Genomic DNA, 21007 nt, shown 5'->3' with positions numbered 1-21007 from the left:
AAATTTTTTTATCTTATCATATTTAATTAAGCGATTTTTAATTATAAAATCCACCTAATTTAAAAACAGAAAAAAGGTAAAAGACAACAAAAAAATGGAGATGACACATGGCTATTTCAATTGCCTTTTTTTTTTTTAACGAAAGATATCTAATTTTAAAAAGTTAAAAAAACTTAAAAAGCAAAGAGATAATTAAAAAAAAAGCTCATCGGATTATAACATAGACACTTCTATTAAACTTAAATTATTAAGTTCTTAAATTGATTAGTCAAATAATCATTATATTAATATAATGCATATAAAACAAAATTAATAATAAAAAAATATTTTTATATATACTTTAAAATTAGTTGAGATAAAATATCTTAAAAATATTTTCACCTCGATCTCTTCTTTCTTTAAAAAAAGCTACTTGTTTCAATCTAATCTCGATTTAAAAAAGTTCATCCCTTTATCTAATCAAGATAAATCAAACTTATCGAATACAGATTATTTTAAAAGTTTTATCAACCAACAATTTTTATTATAAAATTGATTTAATTAAAATTTTTTTTATTAAAAAAGAAAACACCTAAATGGAGTTGTGATGTAAACATCTCAATCGACTTCTTTTTTTTTAATTAAATTAACTTAATAAAAAATAAAAATAAAAAACAAAAAAAATATGAAACAAATAAAAAAGTAGATTAATTAAATTAAGGTATTAAATGATAATTTGATTAATATAATATATATATATAATAAAATGAAATAATAAAAATAACGTTATATTAGGGATTTTAAAAAAAAGATTGAAAAAAGAACAAAAATAATCCTTATGTGAGGGCGAATTTCTGTAATTTTTTTTAAATTATCAAATAAAAAATACATATTAAATCAATAATATTAAATGGATCCCACTTCTTTAAAAATTTTAAAAATTTAAAATTTTTTAAAAGTTATTAAATTTTAAAGAAATTTGAAAGAGAAAAAAAAAAAAAAAAAAAGAAGCAAATGACGATAAGTAATATACGCTTAGGATCAAGGGATCACAAAAAATAAATTCATTAAAATATTTATTAAGTATAAAAAAATAGAAAAAGAATAAAGAATAAAAAAGCAAATATATCGCATGCAATTGGTATGAAGTTGGTCTTAAAAAAATAAATTTAATGAAAGGAAAAAATCAAATCCTAATGTGACATCAACATATTTGTCAATTTTTTTAAAAAATATTCAAGGAGAAAAACGAAAAATATATATATATATATATATATCTTAATAATAATATAAAATGAATTAAATTTTTAAAAATATTATAATTTTTTGTTAAATAAATAAAGAAAGAAGTAAAAAGAAAAAAATTAAAAAACAAAAGAGAAAAATATAATCAAATTACTTGGCACGTGACGTACCTTGAGATGAAGTCAGCCATAAAAAAATTAAAATTTTATTTATTAAATATATAAAAAGAAAAAAAAAGGTTAACAATTAAAAAAAAAATCACGCGGCATACCTTTGATAAAAATATATATATATATAAATTTATCAAAACTTTTAGAAAATAAGAAAAAAAAAAGAAAATGGATAAAATTGGATATTAAGTTAGTTAAAAAAAAAAAAGATATTTGTTAAAACACTTAAAAAAAATTACTTGTGATATCAAAGGAAAAATCTAGAAAAAGTAGAGTTCAATGAAAAAAGTTCAAAAAATGAATCGCATTAAAAATTCTAATAAGATACATAAGAAAATTAAATCAAAACAAATTATGAAAATGGATCCCATGAAAAAAAAGCACGAAGGTTGGCCTTAAGGGAAAACTTTTTGAATTAAGATTTTTATAAAAAAATAAAAATTAAAGAGATTACATGTGTCAACATAAAAAAATAAAAATAATATGAATGGCACGTAATACATAATGTATATCCTAGATAATTTATCTATAAGATGATTGGATGTACGCAGAATTAAATTTTAATTATATATAAATATAATATTTTTATTAAATAAAAATATTAAATAATAATTTTATTATTATAATAATATATAAATATAAAGTAAAATCAATAATTAAAAATAGAATTGTATATGTGCCGGAAGCATAACAAAAAACCCTAAACCCTTATTCGATCCGATCCTAATTTTTTAAAAGAGAATATATTCTATAAAAAGTTGGATGCATGCATGAATTAAATTTTAATTATATATAAATATAATATTTACATTAAACAAAAATATTAAGTAATAATTTTATTAATAATATAACATATAAATATAGAATAAAATCAATAATTAAAAATAAAATTGTTTATAACTTGAAATATGACAAAAAACCCTAAGCCCTAATTTGATTGGACCCCGATTTAGTAAATTTAAAAAAAAAATGAAGCATATTGCATTAGGTAGAATAAAAATATATAGGATATAAGTTGTTTTGTTACACTTATATCGATCGATTTCTTTATTTACAAAATTGATGTAATAAAAAAAAGATAATTTTTTTAAATAAAGAGAAATGAAAAAGGTAAAGAAAAGAAAGACAAATGGGGATAAACATGTAGATTTAATAAATTAAGATATTAAATAATAAATTTATTAATATATAAAAATAAAATAAATAATAAAACATATATTTATATATTCGGATGGGATACACACTCTAAAGTTGTTTCCGACTAAATTCGAATTTTTCAAAAGACTCGAGTCAATCTCAATTTTTTAAAAATATACATTTATCAAATTCAAACAAATTGAAATCCATCAAATATGGGTGTTTTTTTTATATATACCCATATTGACTTTTTTTTTCAAAAATTAATTTGCCGATTTCTTTTGTTACGAAATATTTGTAATTAAAAAAATTTTAAAAAAAGTAAAATGTAAAAAAAAAAAATTAGACGCTATACACACACATTCCTTGTTTTTTTTAATAAAAGAAATCTAATGTTTTTAAAAAAGAAAAAAATTTTAAAAAAGACAAAAAAAAAGATGAAAGCCAAACAAAAAAAAAAAAGAAAATTGAATTCGCGCATGATATTAGCAATGAATGAATTTTTATCAAAAAATTTATATCATGAATTAAATTACAAAACTAAAAAAACAATTTTAAAATGCCAACACATCCACTAATATACTTTTTTTAAAAATAATCTAATTAAAAAAATAAAAAAATTAAATATATATTTTTAATAATAATATCAAATGAACCATATTAAAAAAATTAAAATATAAAAACCATTAAATATAAAAAATAGTTAACAAAAAAATTTTTAAAAAATCAAATGACTTGACATGTTGTTATATATCATTGATATAACAAAAAAAATTTAAATCAATCAAAGTATTTATCAATTATGTAAACCTTAAAAAGAAAAAGTTAAAAAGAAATGTAGTATACCCATGATAGCTATCAAGTGAGTTTCAAAATAAAATTAAAACAAAAAAAGAAGAAGTTTTCTTTGAAAATTTAAAGAAGGAAGCAGAAAAAATTAAAAAAAAAAAGGGTATAAGTCAGTCCCAAAAAATTTTTAAAGATATATATTTTTTATTTTTAAAATTATTGAACATAATAAAAAAATTACAAAAATAAAAATAATGAAAAAATGTGGATCCCACACCAAAAAATCAATGTAAAAAATGTGGGCTCCAAACCTTTAAAAAAAAATAAAAAAAAAAACCAGGTGAGTCCAATAATAAACCAAAATAAAAAAAATCAGATCCCACCCCTTAGAAACAAAAAAATGTGACTCTCACACCCGTTTAAAAAAAATTTTAAAAAATAGATGGAGATAAAAAAATAAAAAATAAAAAATAAACAAGACTGCCACATGGCATACGTGACAGTCTCTACTGTAAATATGGTGCATTTAGATAAAAGATTTACATGCGATTTTCTCAATTTTGATTAGCGTTTTCTTTGAATGACGAAAAAAATGACATACTGACAGTATTTAGTTTAAACCGATTAGTTGAAAGCATTAGCATTTTAGCCACTACACACAGATGAGACCAGTGTTTTCCCAAAACAATGTATAAATCACACCAACCACTTTACTATTAACAACAAATAATGGTTTACAACATCATTTCTCATCACATTTATGACACCATGCAAAAAATAAAATAAAATTAAAAAAAAAAAAGAAAAAGAAAATACAGCTCTTCTTTATACACTTAGCAAACAGCTGAATCTCCTCTCTAACGTTTCCATAAAGAAAATAAAAATTCTACTTCACCAAGATCACACCCACAATTTGGAGGCATTACAAGTTTCTTTTATTTTGTTGCACTAAAAAGCTGGCTTCCAAGGATCACAGTTGGGGTTCCTTCCCCCATCACGGTCGTCAAGCTCATCTCTTTATCAAGTATCCGATCAAGTTCCATTACAACATAGCTCATGGCAGGTCTCCTCTCGCTTGAAGGTTCCAAACATCGGACTATTAACTTTATAAATTCTTCCATACCTTCAGCTGTGAAGCTACTCCCCAACCTCTGATCAATGATGCTGGAAATGTTGCTGTAATCCTGACTATTTTGCACCTTCCAAAAAACACAAGTATCAGGCGATTTTAGCTTCCCAGAAAAATTCTGTTATTCAACTACTACCCACTTTTAAACTATAAAAGAGTAGCTACAATCACCATGCCTGTGCAAGCACAACCTAATTCTCAAATGCTCTTTCATGCAGAAATTGCATGCTCCTAAGTCTATCTTTCAATAGCAAGATACAGATAGCCATGATCTTTATAGTAACTGCCTACCTACTAAATCATGTGGTTTGGGAATACAGTATTTATAAACACACAAATAAATTGTGCAGGACCAGCAAATATTTCAAAAGCACAGATCTCCTCCTAATACTAAATCATAATATTTCAAAAGCACATAAATAACGTGCACATATGAAACCAATGTCATACCCACTCAACAAGGTTAAATGTGGAGTCAGAAGATGGTAATTCTGATGCTTCCCGCCCGCTTACTAACTCCAAAAGGAATACTCCAAAACTATATGAATCACTCTTATCAGAAAAACGTCTAAACTCCCTTACCCTGCATTAGTCAATGGATACAGGTAAGTGTTATGAATGATACATCACCAGAACAATCACAGAGTGAAGAGAGAGTCAAAGCATAATACTCAGGAGCAAGGAATATTTCATCTGCTGTCACTTGAGAAGAAGGTCCAGCAATATCAATTCTTCCCAGAAAATTATGTAATCCTGCATCTGCAACCTTAGCTATAAAATTCTCATCTACAAGAACGTTTACTGTTTTGAAATCTTTATGTACCAATCGAGGACTTAGAGAGTGAAGATGGGCCAAGCCTGCAAAGGGACAAGTAACTGAGACAACATAAATAAGGCAGTAAAATTTCGAAGTTAACATCTGAATTTCAAAGTGTTACAGAAGCTTACAAAAGAATTTTGCAGGACCCTTATTGCTATTTGGATAGTTTATCTAAAGAAAAGAAAAACTGATACCAGGAAAGCCACAAATGCTCACTGATTTTGCAGAGGATCACCTTTAGCTGCACCCAGAGCTATTGAAAGTCTATGCTTGAATTCTATCTTCTGAGCTGACACTTGACCAGCTCCTGCACAAACAAATCAGGAAAACTTCAATACAGAATTAAGTACTATTTCATTTTCACTATTAAATCCCAAACCATTGGCCTGAGGTCTCCCACCATAACACACAAAAAATAGGACAGAAAAGTCTGCTCATAAATACAAGAATTGTGACTGGATAGAGAGTTACCGTACAAGTGAATGGAAATGCTTCCATTGGGTATATATTCGTAAATTAGAAATTGTTGATTATTTTCCTGGCAGTAGCCCAAAAGAGTGACAAGATTCCGATGCTGAATAGAGGAAAGATAGCATGCCTAGGAGTAAAGTTCAGTACCATTAGATCAAAGGATAAACTGCGCAAGAGTTATTGACCCAATTTAAAGGCAAATCCAGATTTTATATCTTAATCACATCATACTAAAGGCTGAAGAAAGAATATGACAAGCTAGAATACAACCCAAGTGCAAGCCTCATATTAAGCTCAATACGAAAGGATTAACCAACATGCTGACCACTAATTACTTGGATAAGCCTATGCCAGGTTGAGACCTGAGTGTAGGTTCTATGATATTCTTTGCTATATTTTGACAGATACTAGATACCCTAATTAAATATTATTTAAATTAGGAATTCAAATTAGCTAGTTATTTTTTAGAATTTTTTGAAGCCTCTGAAAAATCTCTACCACACTTGAAAGCAATCCTCACTTGGAAATAAACATGAATCTTAAAAGGGAGAAATAGTCTCAATTAACTGCTTGTGCTTGAAACAAAATAGTTTTCTGTATCAGGGATGTTAGTTATGATTGACCTTTACCATGATCAAGGCAACATGTTGTGCAATCACCTTTATGTAAAGGGAAGGGAAGTGGTAATTACCTCATCAATAAATTCCTGACTAGGAGCTCCAGCTCGCTTTTTGATGGCAACCAGAATCCCATCTTGAAGCAAACCCTTATATACCTCACCAAATTTTCCTTCCCCAATCAGGTTTCTATCACTGAAATTTTTGGTCGCCAAAGACAACTCCCCCAACTCAAAACGTCTAGCATCCTGTAATGATAACTCAACCCCAAGATGTCTTCCTAGAAGAAGCCAACAGAAAAAACACAAATCAAGTTACACTGTGCTTGTGGCTTTAAGGACCTCCCAGAAACAAGCATGACATAAATGTTACCTTGCACAGATGGATCTGAAGACCCTGTCTCAGATGTTCTCGAGACACCACGTTTGTGAAATAGGCAGAACCATATAAGCAAGCCAATTATTCCCACCAATGCCACGGCTCCTGCAGCACCTCCTAATATTGCTGCAAGAGTCCTTGACATCTGGTACGGGAACTACTTCAGCTATGCGGGGCAGTATTACTGGGATTGAATTTACTATACATTGAACCTGAAATAAAGAGGATGCCACGACCAGATAAATCTTTATCTGGAATCAACATACGCATTCAAACAACAAAAGCAGTGTGCATAAAATGAAACGGCATACATATGATCCATGCCTATAGATGCGTGGATAATGCAAGCAAGTTGGTAGCTAGCAGGCGGAAGACAATCTTATAGAAGTAAGATGCTTTGCATTGGTTAATGCATTGGAAATGAAAGCTGACGAAACTCAAAGAGGCAACTCGGTTTAGGACATTTCACATTCAGTACTACTGAATACCCATTGAACAGAAGCGCCGAACATTGTAATTATCCGAATACTAATGTAAATAAAAAAATTTAATAGAGCTACCAAATATTTGACTCGATGGTTGATACATGTATGACTCTATGAGTTTGGTTTGAATCCTTTCCCCAAATGAAAAAAAAAAAAAGAAAGTCAATTGGACATATAAATTACAGATACAGCCTAAAAAGGTCCAAATTCAATAGGTCGTCAAAACAATGGAACTACTTTAAGTCAAATCACAGACAAAAAATGGTGAGACATTGACGGAAAAAGGAAATACAGAATAAAGTCCGAACTTCAAACCTGTATTCCCAGAGAAATAATGCAGGCAGATCTCCAGAAACAGCAGCTTCATTTGGAAATGAGAAATTGAATTGATCTATTAGAAGCAGAATCACCCAGAGAAAAAATCACCCATATCCTCACATAGAAGGAAACAGAAAACTTTATGAACTTGGGGGAAGAAATCAAGAGATACCCAGAACAAGATAACAGTGAATGAGTGAAATCAAGGAAAAGGGTGTGGGCAGACAAAAGAGACAGCAGTGATTAGGAATTGAGAAGCAATACTTGAAGTTGGTGGAATAGGTGTAGCTGGTTTAAAAACGTGAGGGAAGGTCCAAATCATCAAAAGAAATGAAACAACACAACACAGAGACAGCTTTGGGCTGCAAGTTTAATGAAAACAAAGCATCTACCATCTCCGTTGTACTTTTGAATAAAAAATTAAATAGAAATTAATAGTCAGTGAGAATCATCGTTGGATACAGACAATGCCGACAGAAAGTGACCCTGCGCCGACAATACTATCTATCTCTCAGGGTTTAATGGTTAATATTCTCTCTCTACCAAACCACCCCAACAATTCCTTGAGCAAATTTATGTACACACCAAATCAAAGTAAGAAAAATCTACTATTGATTGATGGTTCAAAAAACCTAAGAAGCAAAAAGATTCAAAATTTTGAAGCACAAGCACAAGAGACTATTGATAAACAAGAAAGAAAGGAGGCACTATTCTTTTTGGTAGTATTTCTTTCTTTCTTTTGATTTGAATTTGATGTGTTTTCCCTTTTTGGTTTTTGTTTTTGTGGGCTGTAAAGCAGGCAAAGCAAGATAATGGTTGTCCGCTACTGCAAGTTGCGAGGTGTTTATTTGGTGTGTCCTGTACAGGGCTAGGGCTGGAACAGTACAGAACAGAACAGAACAGAACAGAACACCCCTTACACGCTCAAAAATCAAAATTCACAATAACGGATGCCATTTACTCTTTATATTACTATATATACTTACACCTTACTCAGTTCTCAGTAGAATATGCACATATACCCCAAAAAACTTCTACTCCTATTTCTAACATCAAAATATTCTACTATTAACAATATACAATAATCTTTCTAACCGTGGCTACAGCAGATTAAATACTCCTACAAAATGAACAAAAAAATTTTACAAGTACTTTTTATCAATATACTAGTGTAAAAAAAAAGGACAAAAAAAAAAGTGGCAAAGATACTGACTTGTATATAATGAGACAGAAGACAAACAAATGTACAAGTATGCAATAAAGAAAGAACAAGTGAGAGACACTCAAAAGCTGTGGGGTTGCTATCCCCACCAGCCAGCTATATTGACATTGCTCCTACTCAGTGATTTTAATAATGTTGTTTTTATCTTTATGTTGTTTTATTTTATTTTAGTATACAGCTTACAGCAGCAGATAAAAAAAATATATTGAAAACTACTAATAAAGCAAAGGCCAAAGAAGATATAAACGGCTACCTCTGCAGCACTGCTCTCTTTTCGCCTTTTGTTTATTCTAAATTCTCACACGAAAGATGAAACATTTTGGATTCTCGTCGCCTTAAGCATGAATGATGAAAGATGGATGGGGATGATTTTTTTTTATTTCTTAAGATGCGGCCAAAGTTGTTTCAGTTGGAGATGCTTTTTTTTTTTTTTCTAATTATCATGTATGGGGGCAATATCAGCAGTCAGTAGACCAAATGAAGAGCCATGACTCCCATAATTTAATGTGTGACACCATGGATAATAATAATACAGGAACCACCGTGATTAAATATGCCTAAATGATGGTCAACGTCCAGAATTATTGTGGATTCAATGACATTTAAACCTCTGGAATCTGGGTTACTGCTAAACTAAATACACGGTCTCACTCAATGAGTAACCAAACCGATTCGACACGATGTCAAAGAAAGCATTTTTCTTGTCTTGGTCTCACCCAAAATATACCAATCTGTCTTCACATTCCACACTATACCCCTTGTAATTCATCAAGATATCAATGTCCATACTTCAACCATATTTACAAGTTATTTACAAGAGAAACTTGCAGAATAATTGCGACCTGTGAATTTCTACATGTCAAACAATGCATTTAAGAATTTTTTTGCTGAAGCATTGATTTAAAGCGGAACACATTTATGACTTAATGGGATGTCAAATTGATGTCCAGAATGACATGTCGAGCTTTAATTTCTGAAAATCTTAATTATATATATATATTTACATTTAAGGTATATTATTCCCAAAGGCCATTTTTTTGGTCTTGCAATACGAGGGCATAATCAATTTTTTTTTTTCTCTTTTGCAGTTAGGACAAAGAAAGAAGGTGCATTGATTCGGGCAAATCAGCAATCAGCCCATCATATAGTGTATGGGATCCAACCCAAACTGCTAGCTATAGTAGGAAGTGAAACTGCTAAGAATGGAATAGGATATTCTCTTGTAGCCCATGATGTTTTGTTGAAGGTTAATGAGTCTATTGGGCCCTTCATATTTCAAAGAACCTCTCATCAATGACAATCATCATGATTTAGTCAAACGAAGGGTCGTAATGAATTTGGAAAAGGCTCAAGTCCAGGAGAATGAAAACCGCCTATGGGCTTCTCTCAAATGTCCAAACAGTCCAACAATTTAAGTATCTACATCCATCCAGGAACGATGCTCGATTCGATGGCTTTGCAGCGTTTCTACTTTTCTACTTCTGTTGTTCTTAGTATTTGCCTTTGTAAACAGCGGTGCCTATTCCGATAAAATGACATCATTTTATACAAACAAGAATACAAATAAATCCAACATAAATGAATGAATATAATTTTTTTATTTATTTTTAGAGTTATTCAAGACTAATATATAAATTATTAATTATATTTAAATTCGATTCATTTAAATAATAAAATATTTGCATTTAATTTATGATTGGCTCATTTAAATTAAATAAACTTGTTTTATAAATATTAAATGAATATGTTTACAAATATTAATATATATAAATGTATTTATAAATAATAAATAAATATATTCATAAATAATAAATAAATTATAATTAAATAAATTTAAATAAACAAACATATAATTATAAAATTAAGAATAATCAAATATAAACGAACCTTCAATACAAAAGCAATAAAATAGGTAAGCACTAAAATAGGTTGAAAGAGTGAAAGTATTAGGACAGTAGGACAAATATAAAAATGTAATTTTATTATTATTATTGAACAATAAATAAACATGAATGAATTTTAAACAAAAACAAATGAACCTTAAATGAACAAGTTTTAAATTAATCATAAATGAGCTTGTTCTCAAACATAATTGAATCAAAGAGACCTCTGTTTGTGTTTAATTTATTTAATAAATGAACATAAAAATATTATTCAAAATTATTTGTCAAATTTAATAAACAAATAAAAATCAAACATATTCATAAATAATCCGTTAAAAATTTTATTAATTAACATTTCTATAAAATAAATAAATAAAAGAGAATAATAGTATCCATTTAGATGTCTCGTGTTCATGATCATGTCAATGAAAGGGTAATATAATAGGAGTATTAGATTAGTGAGATCTTTTAACCTCTTTTGATTACAACATATTTTTTTGTATGCATTCATCCTACTTCTTTTGATAATAATATATTTCAATAATAATAATAATAATAATAACAATAATAATATTTATTTAGGTTAAAATATAAAAAAGCTCATGAACTATTTTATTTTTTAAAATAAATTTTTATATTTTTATTGTATTCAAATAAATTTTTATTCTTTGATTTGTATTCAAATAAACTTTTATTTTAAATAAAAAATTGATTTATATTAAGAGCTTATTTATATATAAATTAAAAGATAAAAATTTATTTAGATACAAATTAAAGTTTAAGTGTTTATTTATATACAAATTAAAAATTAAAGATTTATTAAAATGTAACAAAAGTACAAAAGTTTATTTTGGGTAAAATAATAAAATTCACGAGCTTTTTTTTTTAGATTTTAATAATTTATTTACTATTAAAAAAGGGTACTAGTGGGGACGTTTGATGACTTAATACCAGGTTTCAATTTTGAGATTAATTGGGAGATTAATTGAATGATATTTTTCATTTAATTAGCCACTCACAATTTCCTTTTTTTTTTTTTATTTTTAGGATTTCTTTTCATTTTCTCTTTAAAACGTAAGTAGGAAAATATAGGAAAACAAATAAAAGAAAAAGAAATTTGTGAATTTTTATTTTTCCTTCTATCAATTTTTTCTTCAAGTTTTTAGATTTATAAAAAGAAGTTACAAAAAAAAAAAAAAAAACAAAAAGAAAGGAAAAAATTTTTTAAAAAGAAATAATTGAGGTTTTTTTTTTTTTTCATTTTCTTTCTTTTAATTTTACCTATAATTTTTTCTAAATAAATATTTTTCATTAAAAAAACTATAAAATTTAAGAAAATATAAAATATCAATAATCAATAATGAAATAATAATAATAATAATAACAACAACAACAACAACAACAACAAATTAAGCTTTATATTTTATAACTCTAGAGCAACTGTATGAAAGACAAAAAAAAAAAAAAATTCATGTTAGGTCGTAGTTTTAAATTTTCTTACCCCACTCATTTTCATCAAAAAAACATTTTCATCTACTTCCTTAATCACCATATCATTTTTTATTATTTGCATCCAAATCTTTCATGGTCTGCCTCAAAAGTTTTGGTGTATACTAAATTTAAAAGCTCATTTTCTCTTAACTAGCACACAAATAGGGTTACGTTTCACATATCCAAACTATTTCAAATGACTCTTTCTCATATTTTCTTAATTCGAACTACTCTTAATTTTCTTCGAATCTTTTTATTTTTTATTATATCTATTTTAATCTTACCACACATCCATATAAACATCTTCATCGCTACATTCATTTTCTTCTCTTATTGTTTCTTAACAATCTAACATTTAATTCCATATAACAACATAGGCCTTACACTTGCTTTATATAACTTCGCCTTTAACTTTAAAGGCATATTACAATAACACAACACACTTGATGCACTTTGCCACCTCACTCATCTTGTTTGAATCCTATGATTTACATTCATTTTTATTTCAACATCACTTTGAATAATTGATCTCAAATATAAAAAATAATTACTCTTTGGTACTATCTCACAATCCAACTTAATCACACTAGCACTCACTTTTCTATGATTACTAAACTCGCATTCCATATATTTAATTTTACATCTACTCAATTTAAAATCTTGAGACTCCAACGTATGCCTCTATAATTCTAATTTCACATTAATATCATCACTAGTTTCAGGAACTAGAATTATATCAATGATAAATAACATATACAATGACACCTTGTTTTAGATATATTTGGCTATCAATCCCACCCCTAAACATCCTCACAATCATTACAACTCTTTCATATATATATCTTTAACTATGTTAATATACTTTAAAAGAACTCTTTTCTTCGTTAAGACCTATCAAAGCACTTTTTAAGGAACTCTATCGTATACTTTATCTAAATTGATAAATATCATATGTAAAATTTTCTTTCTCATTTGAAAACCTTCTAACAAAAGCTTCAATAGGTGAATTACCTCCATTGTGAAGTGTCTTGACATAAATCCAAATTAGTTTTTGGAAATATTGACCTACATTCACTTATTCTCTCATAATGTTTCATAGTATAATTCATAAGTTTTATTCCTTGATAGTTTGAACAATTTTGCATATCACATTTATTCTTGTATAAGGACACTAAAGTACTCTTCCTCCATTTTTCTAGCATTTTTTTAGTACGCCAAAATTTGTTGACAGGATCTATAAGCCATCTTATCCCTATTTCACCCAAGTATTTCTAAACTTCAATCGAGATTCCATATGATTTTATAACTTTCTTTACTTTCATCCTTTTCAAAGTCTCTTTAACCTCATACCCATTTAATATTTCGCTCAAACATACAATTTATGTTATTAAAAGGTGTGTTAAGCCCACATATATCATGCTCAAAATTGCCATTAAATAAATTATCAAAATAATCACTCCATCTCTTCTTAATCTCTTCATCCTTCACTAAAACTATTTTATCATTGTCTTTGATGTATTTTGCATCATTGAAATCCTTACTCTTCTTATCCCTCATCTTAGTAATTTAATAATGATAATAAGAATAAAAATAATAAATACAATTAAATTTGTCCTCAAGTAAGGATAATTAGACCATATAGTTGTACACCAAGGTTGTGATCACTATGGCATCATCACATGGGTGTTGGATTCCCTCTAGATCTTTCGAGCTAAATGAGATCGACTCATCTTTTCAGTCTTTTTCTTTTTTGGTTGAGGTGCTTACTACCATTATCATGTCTGAGTTAAATTTTTTCGTCGAGGTAGAGCTACTTTCTGTGATCAAGTTAATCACCTCGACGATTAGCCTACTATTATCAACTCAACCTTTTTCTTGATTTAGCTCTTCTCTTTGAGCATCCCTTTTTTCTTAATCTGCTCTTTCCTTTCTGTTCTGGATAAGCATTCCGTGGTCATGTCTGTAGTCTCTTCTAAATTGGTCTTGTCTTCCCTTTCCCATAAATCTTTTCAATTGATCTCACCTTATTAGAGCTTCAATATCATTTTTCAGGTCAACACAGTTTTTGGTGTTATGGCCAATATCCCTATGAAAGGTATTTTTTTTGTTGAATCTCGCCTTATATTTTGTCTCAATGGTTTAGGCCATCTGAGATCAATTTTTTTTTTTTAATTTGCATCAGAATCCTCTTACAAAAGGTATTCAGTGCAATGTAGCTTCTTTCTCTGTTAAGGCTTTTACCCCTATGTTGTCTTTCTCTTGGGGAAGGATTTTAAAATTTCATACCTTTTTCATGACTGAGAAAAGGGGATAAGCCTCTCTCACATCGACTGTTAAATAGGGGAGATGAGGTTTTTCACCTTAGTTTGATTTCATTGTAGCTTTAACATTGTTATATTTTTTTACTAGTAGTAGGATGACAGCTAGAGTTTCGAGCGACTCTAATGATAATGTCAACTTTAAGTGGTATTCCTTATTGTTGAGTCCACTAGTTAGTGTGACAACAACGATCGTTTGTTCTAAATTTTTAACTTGTAGAGCTTCCACGTTAAAACACGTGACATAGCTTTTTTAGAGTTTCATTCCATCCTTGGTGAATTGATATCAAGCTCATGGTCATTTTCTTAGCGCTTTGGCTATTTACAAATCTGAATAGGAATAAGTGGCTGAGCTTCTTGAATGTAGTGATCGACCTTGGCTCTAAACTGCTATACCAAGACCAAGCAATGCCTTTCAACATAGTTGCTAGACATTTGCAAATTAGAGCCTTATCTACCCATTGTATTTTCATGTTGGTTCTATAAAGTTTCAAATGATCAAAAGGGTCAAAAATACCGTCATATGTCTCTAAGGTGGGTATTTTAAAGGCATGACTTTGTTAATCTCTTCAGTAAAGGATGAGGTCTCCAAGAACTTGAGTTCATCTTTAAATGCCATTATAGCTTTGTCAATCTCTTCAGTAAAGGGTAAGGCCTTTAAGAACTTGAGTTCATCCTTGATGTCACTATTTTCATTTTCAGCTCATTCTTTATTGCTTGTATCTGAGCTTCCAAATCTCTGTTCGGTTAAAGTTTATAGTCTATTTGTTTAGAGTTTTGGGTTGTGGCATATGTAAAATTGTAGCTGAGGCAGTGATGAGTCGGATTGGTGTGTTTTTCTTCTTTGGAGACTGATAAAGCTTTTGCCTCTTTGTAGCTCAGTTGCCCAACAACGACCTCTCAGCTAGGTGTGACTAAGTCTAGTATTTTGGAGACTTGTAGTGGAGTTATAGTTTGCAACATTTGCTTAAGAGCTCGTATTTATTCTTTTAGGGCTTTAAATTGTTTCATGGTCGATCTTACTTATGGTTGAGCTAGCAGACAGAATGCTAGCTTAGGTGAGTTTTTGTTCCAATTGGGGCAACTACCTAACCTTCCTTTTGGGTTCTTTTTCTTGGTGGCATTATTTTGTGCTCGGCTAATATAAAATGTGTCCTTTACCTGGTGCGCTAAATGTTAGTGCCTAGCTTCGACCTGAAGGTATTCTTGTAAATGCAAAACGGAAGAATGGTTAGAGGCAAAGGCAATGGGTGTTCCTTGTGTTCGCACTTCAACGCACAAGTCAGTGAAAATCAGGTCGTAAAGAAAGTGAAAAAGTTGAAAGGAAAGAGAGAGATGAATGGGATAAACCTGGCTTTATAGTGTCTGAGTCTTCATATTTATAGGTAAGTTAAAGGAAACAAAAAGAGGACAATTAGAGCAAGACTAATTTAAGGTGGCACTGACCATATGAGACCAACTTAACATGTCAAATCGATACAAATGATCAAAAAATCCTTGGTTGTCTACTAAAGGCTTTGAGAGAAAAAAAAACTACTATATCATTTTGACCATTATATGCCTCTAACAGGGATAAAATTGAATCCCGCATACGTTTTATCCACTAGTTTGCCATATAACTAACACAGGCAATCTCGACTATCAATTATACAAAATATCGAACATCAAGATAAGAAAAAAGAGGGGGTATAAGTAGGGCATCTTTGTTGGGATGGCTCTTCTGGATGTCCTAGAAATGAGGACTGTCGGATCGAGGATTGGTTTCCTAAGACAGTTCCTATGCGGATTGAAGTTCTAGTTGACACTTCCTGTTCAACGTAGTGCTTTCATTCAAGTAGGGGGGAGGGCCAGGCCAATAAAGTAGGCAGAAATGGTCTAGGGATAAATCTGTCAGTATATCATCCCTCTGACTGATGCGTCCTTTAGAGAAATTGGAAGTATGATACTAGACTCACTGTCCACAATTGGATGAATCAAAAGAAAACAAGCTACACTTGGTTCGATTTTTCCAAAAGAAAAGAGACCTATTATTATCCTATTTCTTTATTAGGTGTAACAAAAGAAGATCTAGCTAAGGTTAAGTGCTTGCTTTCTTCCATTGATTGGAGTTCTTTGTATTGATCACTTGTCAAGGACAGCCCGCTGATTGTCCGGTAACAGAGCAATAACATAAATAGTAAGTCACCAACGATTTTCTTTTTAAAGTAAAAGAGAGATTCCTTTTCTTTGTTCCGTATGTAGCTTCGTGAGCTTAGAGTGCATCATCGAGGCAGGGCGAAAATGAACATAGGATCATCATCATCATCATCATCATAGCCCTTTTCTTATTTCTTTTGTTTGTGTCCGGTCAGTTCTGTATGTGTTTTCTTAAGGCTTTTCCAGGGGCTGCTGCTTTAAGGCATTCAATTCCTCTTCTTTCTTTGCAGTTTGCGCTGATTGCTTTTACTCGGGAAAGCAGGTTTGGTTGAAATGCTATTAGGTGGTTGGTGGTCCCGGCGGTAGTTGGCGTATCATAAACGAGGTTCTAACCCGAAAAAGCTTAGATAGAGGAAATTTTATGGTTTTTATTGTCTTTGGGATGGATACGTGGGTTCTAGTTCTTGAGCGAATTCCGCAGAATTAAAAATTGGTTGCGGAAGTCTTTATCTTGAAAAGAAAAACAACAATGATCATAATTTTATAGTGTTGCAATGCCCCATGCATAAGAGCTTCTTAGAATTGGGAAGACAAAAAGCCGTATAGTGCGGGAGGTAGAATAACAAAAAGAGCAGTTGATTACTCGGATTTGTTCTCGCCCCCTGTGCCCAAAAGGATGGGCGAGTTCGATTCAAGTGTTCATTGATGGGGTGGATCTATATGCTTTGGGGGTGAGACATGGTGTCGCCCAGCCTGGTTAGCGCATCTGTTTTGGGTATAGAGGGCCATAGGTTCCAATGCTATCACCTTGATGTGATGGGGCTGAAGTGCACCACCCCGCAGGCAGGCGAAAAAAAAGCGCAAATTTACAGAGAAGGGCCATAAGACTAGAAGCTTTAAAGTTTTTAGAAAACAACCTGAATGGTTTAAATCTTACTGATCCTCGCTCTCGTTATGACAAAGTTTTAGTAGAGCGGACCCTTTGTTACTGGCTCCAAGATCTACACCAAAACGGTAATCACTTCATTTTTTATAAAAGGTTTATTTTGCATTTTCTTGGTGAAGGATAACCTAAATATAATAATTTAGTCATAATGATATTATCAACCACCATTCCAATAGAGCTTCATAAAGGAAATTTTTATTTTGTGTGAAGTGTTTTATGGTACGTTGTTACTTTCTAAATTTTTTCATGAGCCATGATGCCCATCAAGCACGGGGCCAGCACTTTAAGGCACATGTAGACATGGTTTAAGTCATAATATATATTATATTACAACATACAAAAATATTTGATAAAATTTGCTTACATGCAATTTTATGTGAATAACATATTTTAACGTTACATAAAATAATTTTAAATATACAACCAAATAAACATTCTTACATGTTCACTTACATATACAATTTATACATAAAATAATTCTTTAATTTTAATTATTTACAAAATAATTTTATCTAATATTTTAATTTTTGTAAACTTTATCCTAATTTAAATCACATAAAAATCTCAACTAATTAACTCTCATCATCAATATACAAGGGCTGATGGCAAGCATGGCTAGAGGGCTAAGGCCTCCCAAAATTTTTGAAAATTCACTTTTATTCATATATGGATATGTCTATTTATATTAAATAAATTTAAATTAGAATTTTTTTTAGTTTAGACTTTTAAAATTAAATAGATAAAATTAAATTGATATTTATCTATTTATTTGACCTACTAATCATTATTGACAAACACTTAAAATCGATTGTTTTGTAGCAAATATTAAGTCATAATTCATGTGAATTTAAAAAAATCTAATTTAATTTTTTAAATTCTAGCTTCTACCGAATAAGATAAATTAAATTTGAAATTTTAATTGAAACATTTTAAGCTTGACATGCACAACAATATGAAATATCAAAAATTATTTTCTTTATCACAATTTGTGCCTTATTTTGATAGAAATTAAAAAATAAAATATATACTATCTCATTAATAGATTGATCAAATTTATTTTAATTCTTTTAAGTATCTACAATGACTAGTGAGCTAAGCAAACATTTTTAGTTGTGAAAATCATCAAAATAAAACTATGAAATAAGATGAAAGATGAGTTTTTTTTTTATAAATAACTTGGTTGTCAATATAGAAAGAAAGATTTAGTTCAAAATCAATTGTTGAAGATTTTATTTTTTAAAAAAAGAACATTGTTCACAATTTTAAATAAAATTATTTATTTTCTATATTTTATTTTGAATTGAAAAAATTTAAGATTTTACAATTTTGTTATTTTTTGGTATATTATTACATATATATTTTTTGTTAATAAAATATATAGTAGTATAACTCAAATGAAAAATATATATAATTTTAAACTTTTACTGTCAACATATATTAAATTCAAAATTCAAATACTAAGTTTTAAATATCAATATTTTCAATTAAATCATTGTGGTTTTATTAATTTTTTGACTTTTTCCTATTTATAGTACTTTAAATATTTGGATTAATTATATGTAAATCACACAAATTAAATATAATTTAGATATATTTCTTTTAAAATAAAATTTTCAATAATAAACATATATCTCTTTTTAAATTTAAAATTTCCAAACATAATATTTATCTTCATAGATTTCCTAATAATCCTTTAATATTTAGCATTTTTATAAAATTCAAACAAATTAAATATCATTTATTATATCCTTTGTTAGCTCAAAAACTTGAAATAAACCAAGTGGGGGGTGAATTGGTTTTAATAAAATTTTTAAAGATAATATTCAATAACCACAAATTATCAAAATAGATAAGCACAATAGATGAATATAAACAAGAGATAGGGTTAGAGAATTTAACACCAAGATTTATAGAGGTTCGGTCCTTTCTTAGGCACATACGTCCTCTCCCTTAGCCTCTTTTGCTAAGGAGTTCAATCTACTATTTGATGAAGATTACAGCTAAGCTTTCACAAAGCTTTTCAACTCAACAACATACACTCTTAAGGGTTATCTTCCTCCCTTAAGCTTACACACTCACAATACAAAAATTCAAAAGTGTTTGGCAAACTTTAAGAACCTCACAAAGGCTAGGCGTTTGCTAAGTTGAAGTACACAAATGTATAAATAAGAAAGTAGAGAAAAATTTATATGAATTCTGTACTTTTTCTTTTTTTATAGCTTTGAATGCTTGAGTAGATTGATAGGTGAATAGCAATAAGTTTCTTTAGCTCTTGTTACTCTTGGTCTGCAGTGAAATGCTTGATTTATAGTTAGAAAGAAGTTGAGAGTCGTTGGATTGCATTTAATGCTTCAAACCTGTAAAAATTTCAGACAAATTATAGCCGTTGGGAGTTTTAGACCTTTAGGGGATTGATCCCTTCTTAGGGGATCGATTGGTTCATGTTTGAGAAAGCTCGATTTTATGCCTATTTTGCCCTACCCGATCAATCCCTTGCTTGAGGGGATCTATCTGTTCTTTTAGGTGATCGATCTCCTATGTGTGGGGATCTATCCCTTTTTTGGGTTTTCACACTTGGGGGACATTCTATTTGAACAACCGATCGATCCCTTTAAGAGGGGATCGATCTCTTTTTCTAAAAAATTACACGAGGAAAGCATTCAGTATGAAAAAGTGATCGATCCCTTAAATGAGGGGATCAATCTGTTATACTAACCAATCGATCCCTGTAGGGAGGGGATCTATCGATTTTTGCCAAATCTTGAGACCTTTCGATTTTGGTTGAAAACAGGATCGATCCTTTTGCTAGGGGATCGATTCCTTCTATCAAAACTTGCATAAATCATGTTTTGTTATGAGAATTTGAGTTGTTTTGGTTCTCAAATGAATTTTGGCAAGATAAAATGGTGGAAAAATGTTCAATTTAAGCTTAGACAAGATTGAAACAAGTTTGGCAAATTTTTATTTTGTCAAATCAAAATTTTTAATCAATTAAAGGCCAACAATCTCTCCCTTTTTGATATGACAAAACCAAATGAAAAATTTACATGAAAAACATTTTTCCTTTTGAAAAAAAGCTCCTTCTATACTTATGAAAGGCAAACTCCCCCTGAATTTAGACATAAGATTTAAGGCAACTAGACAAGAGTAATATCACCATAACCATCAATATATCTATCAATATCAAAGTATCATTATCAATATCAAAACATCATCAGATTTTCATACATCATCAAATTTTCATACCAATGTTTCTCTTCCTTTTTGTCATAGAAAAAATACTAAATGAAGCAAAGCAAAATGAGGGAATAAGCAATTCAAGGCCACCTAAGGTCACTTTAAACATGAAACTACACAACAATGCCACAAGCCACAAGAGAATAAAAGATGAGTTGCATTAATAAAAAGATCAAAGTCTACAAGCTATAATGCGAAGTTATATTTACCAAAAATGTGGGAAAACATAAGTCAGG

The 21007-nt window shown here is 29.6% G+C and overlaps 1 protein-coding gene across 1 annotated transcript; it reads right to left on the bottom strand.

The window, feature by feature from the left end:
• Positions 1-4012: 4012 nt before the first annotated feature.
• Positions 4013-8486, bottom strand: LOC111316499 (putative receptor-like protein kinase At1g30570). Its single transcript, XM_022918446.2, has 8 exons — positions 7536-8486; positions 6730-6947; positions 6432-6637; positions 5741-5867; positions 5505-5576; positions 5121-5307; positions 4900-5032; positions 4013-4519 (listed from the first exon to the last, which is right to left on the bottom strand). The coding sequence occupies exons 2-8, from the start codon at positions 6878-6880 to the stop codon at positions 4256-4258; spliced, it is 1140 nt and encodes a 379-aa protein (XP_022774181.2). The 5' UTR covers positions 6881-6947; positions 7536-8486; the 3' UTR covers positions 4013-4255.
• Positions 8487-21007: the final 12521 nt, after the last annotated feature.

Source organism: Durio zibethinus, chromosome 24 (assembly GCF_047325235.1).
Source record: "Durio zibethinus cultivar Kanyao isolate XHJ-2024 chromosome 24, ASM4732523v1, whole genome shotgun sequence".
NCBI classification, from domain to species: Eukaryota; Viridiplantae; Streptophyta; class Magnoliopsida; order Malvales; family Malvaceae; genus Durio; species Durio zibethinus.
The sequence above is the reverse complement of the archived record's forward strand: the minus strand, read 5'-3'. Positions and strand labels throughout refer to the sequence as shown.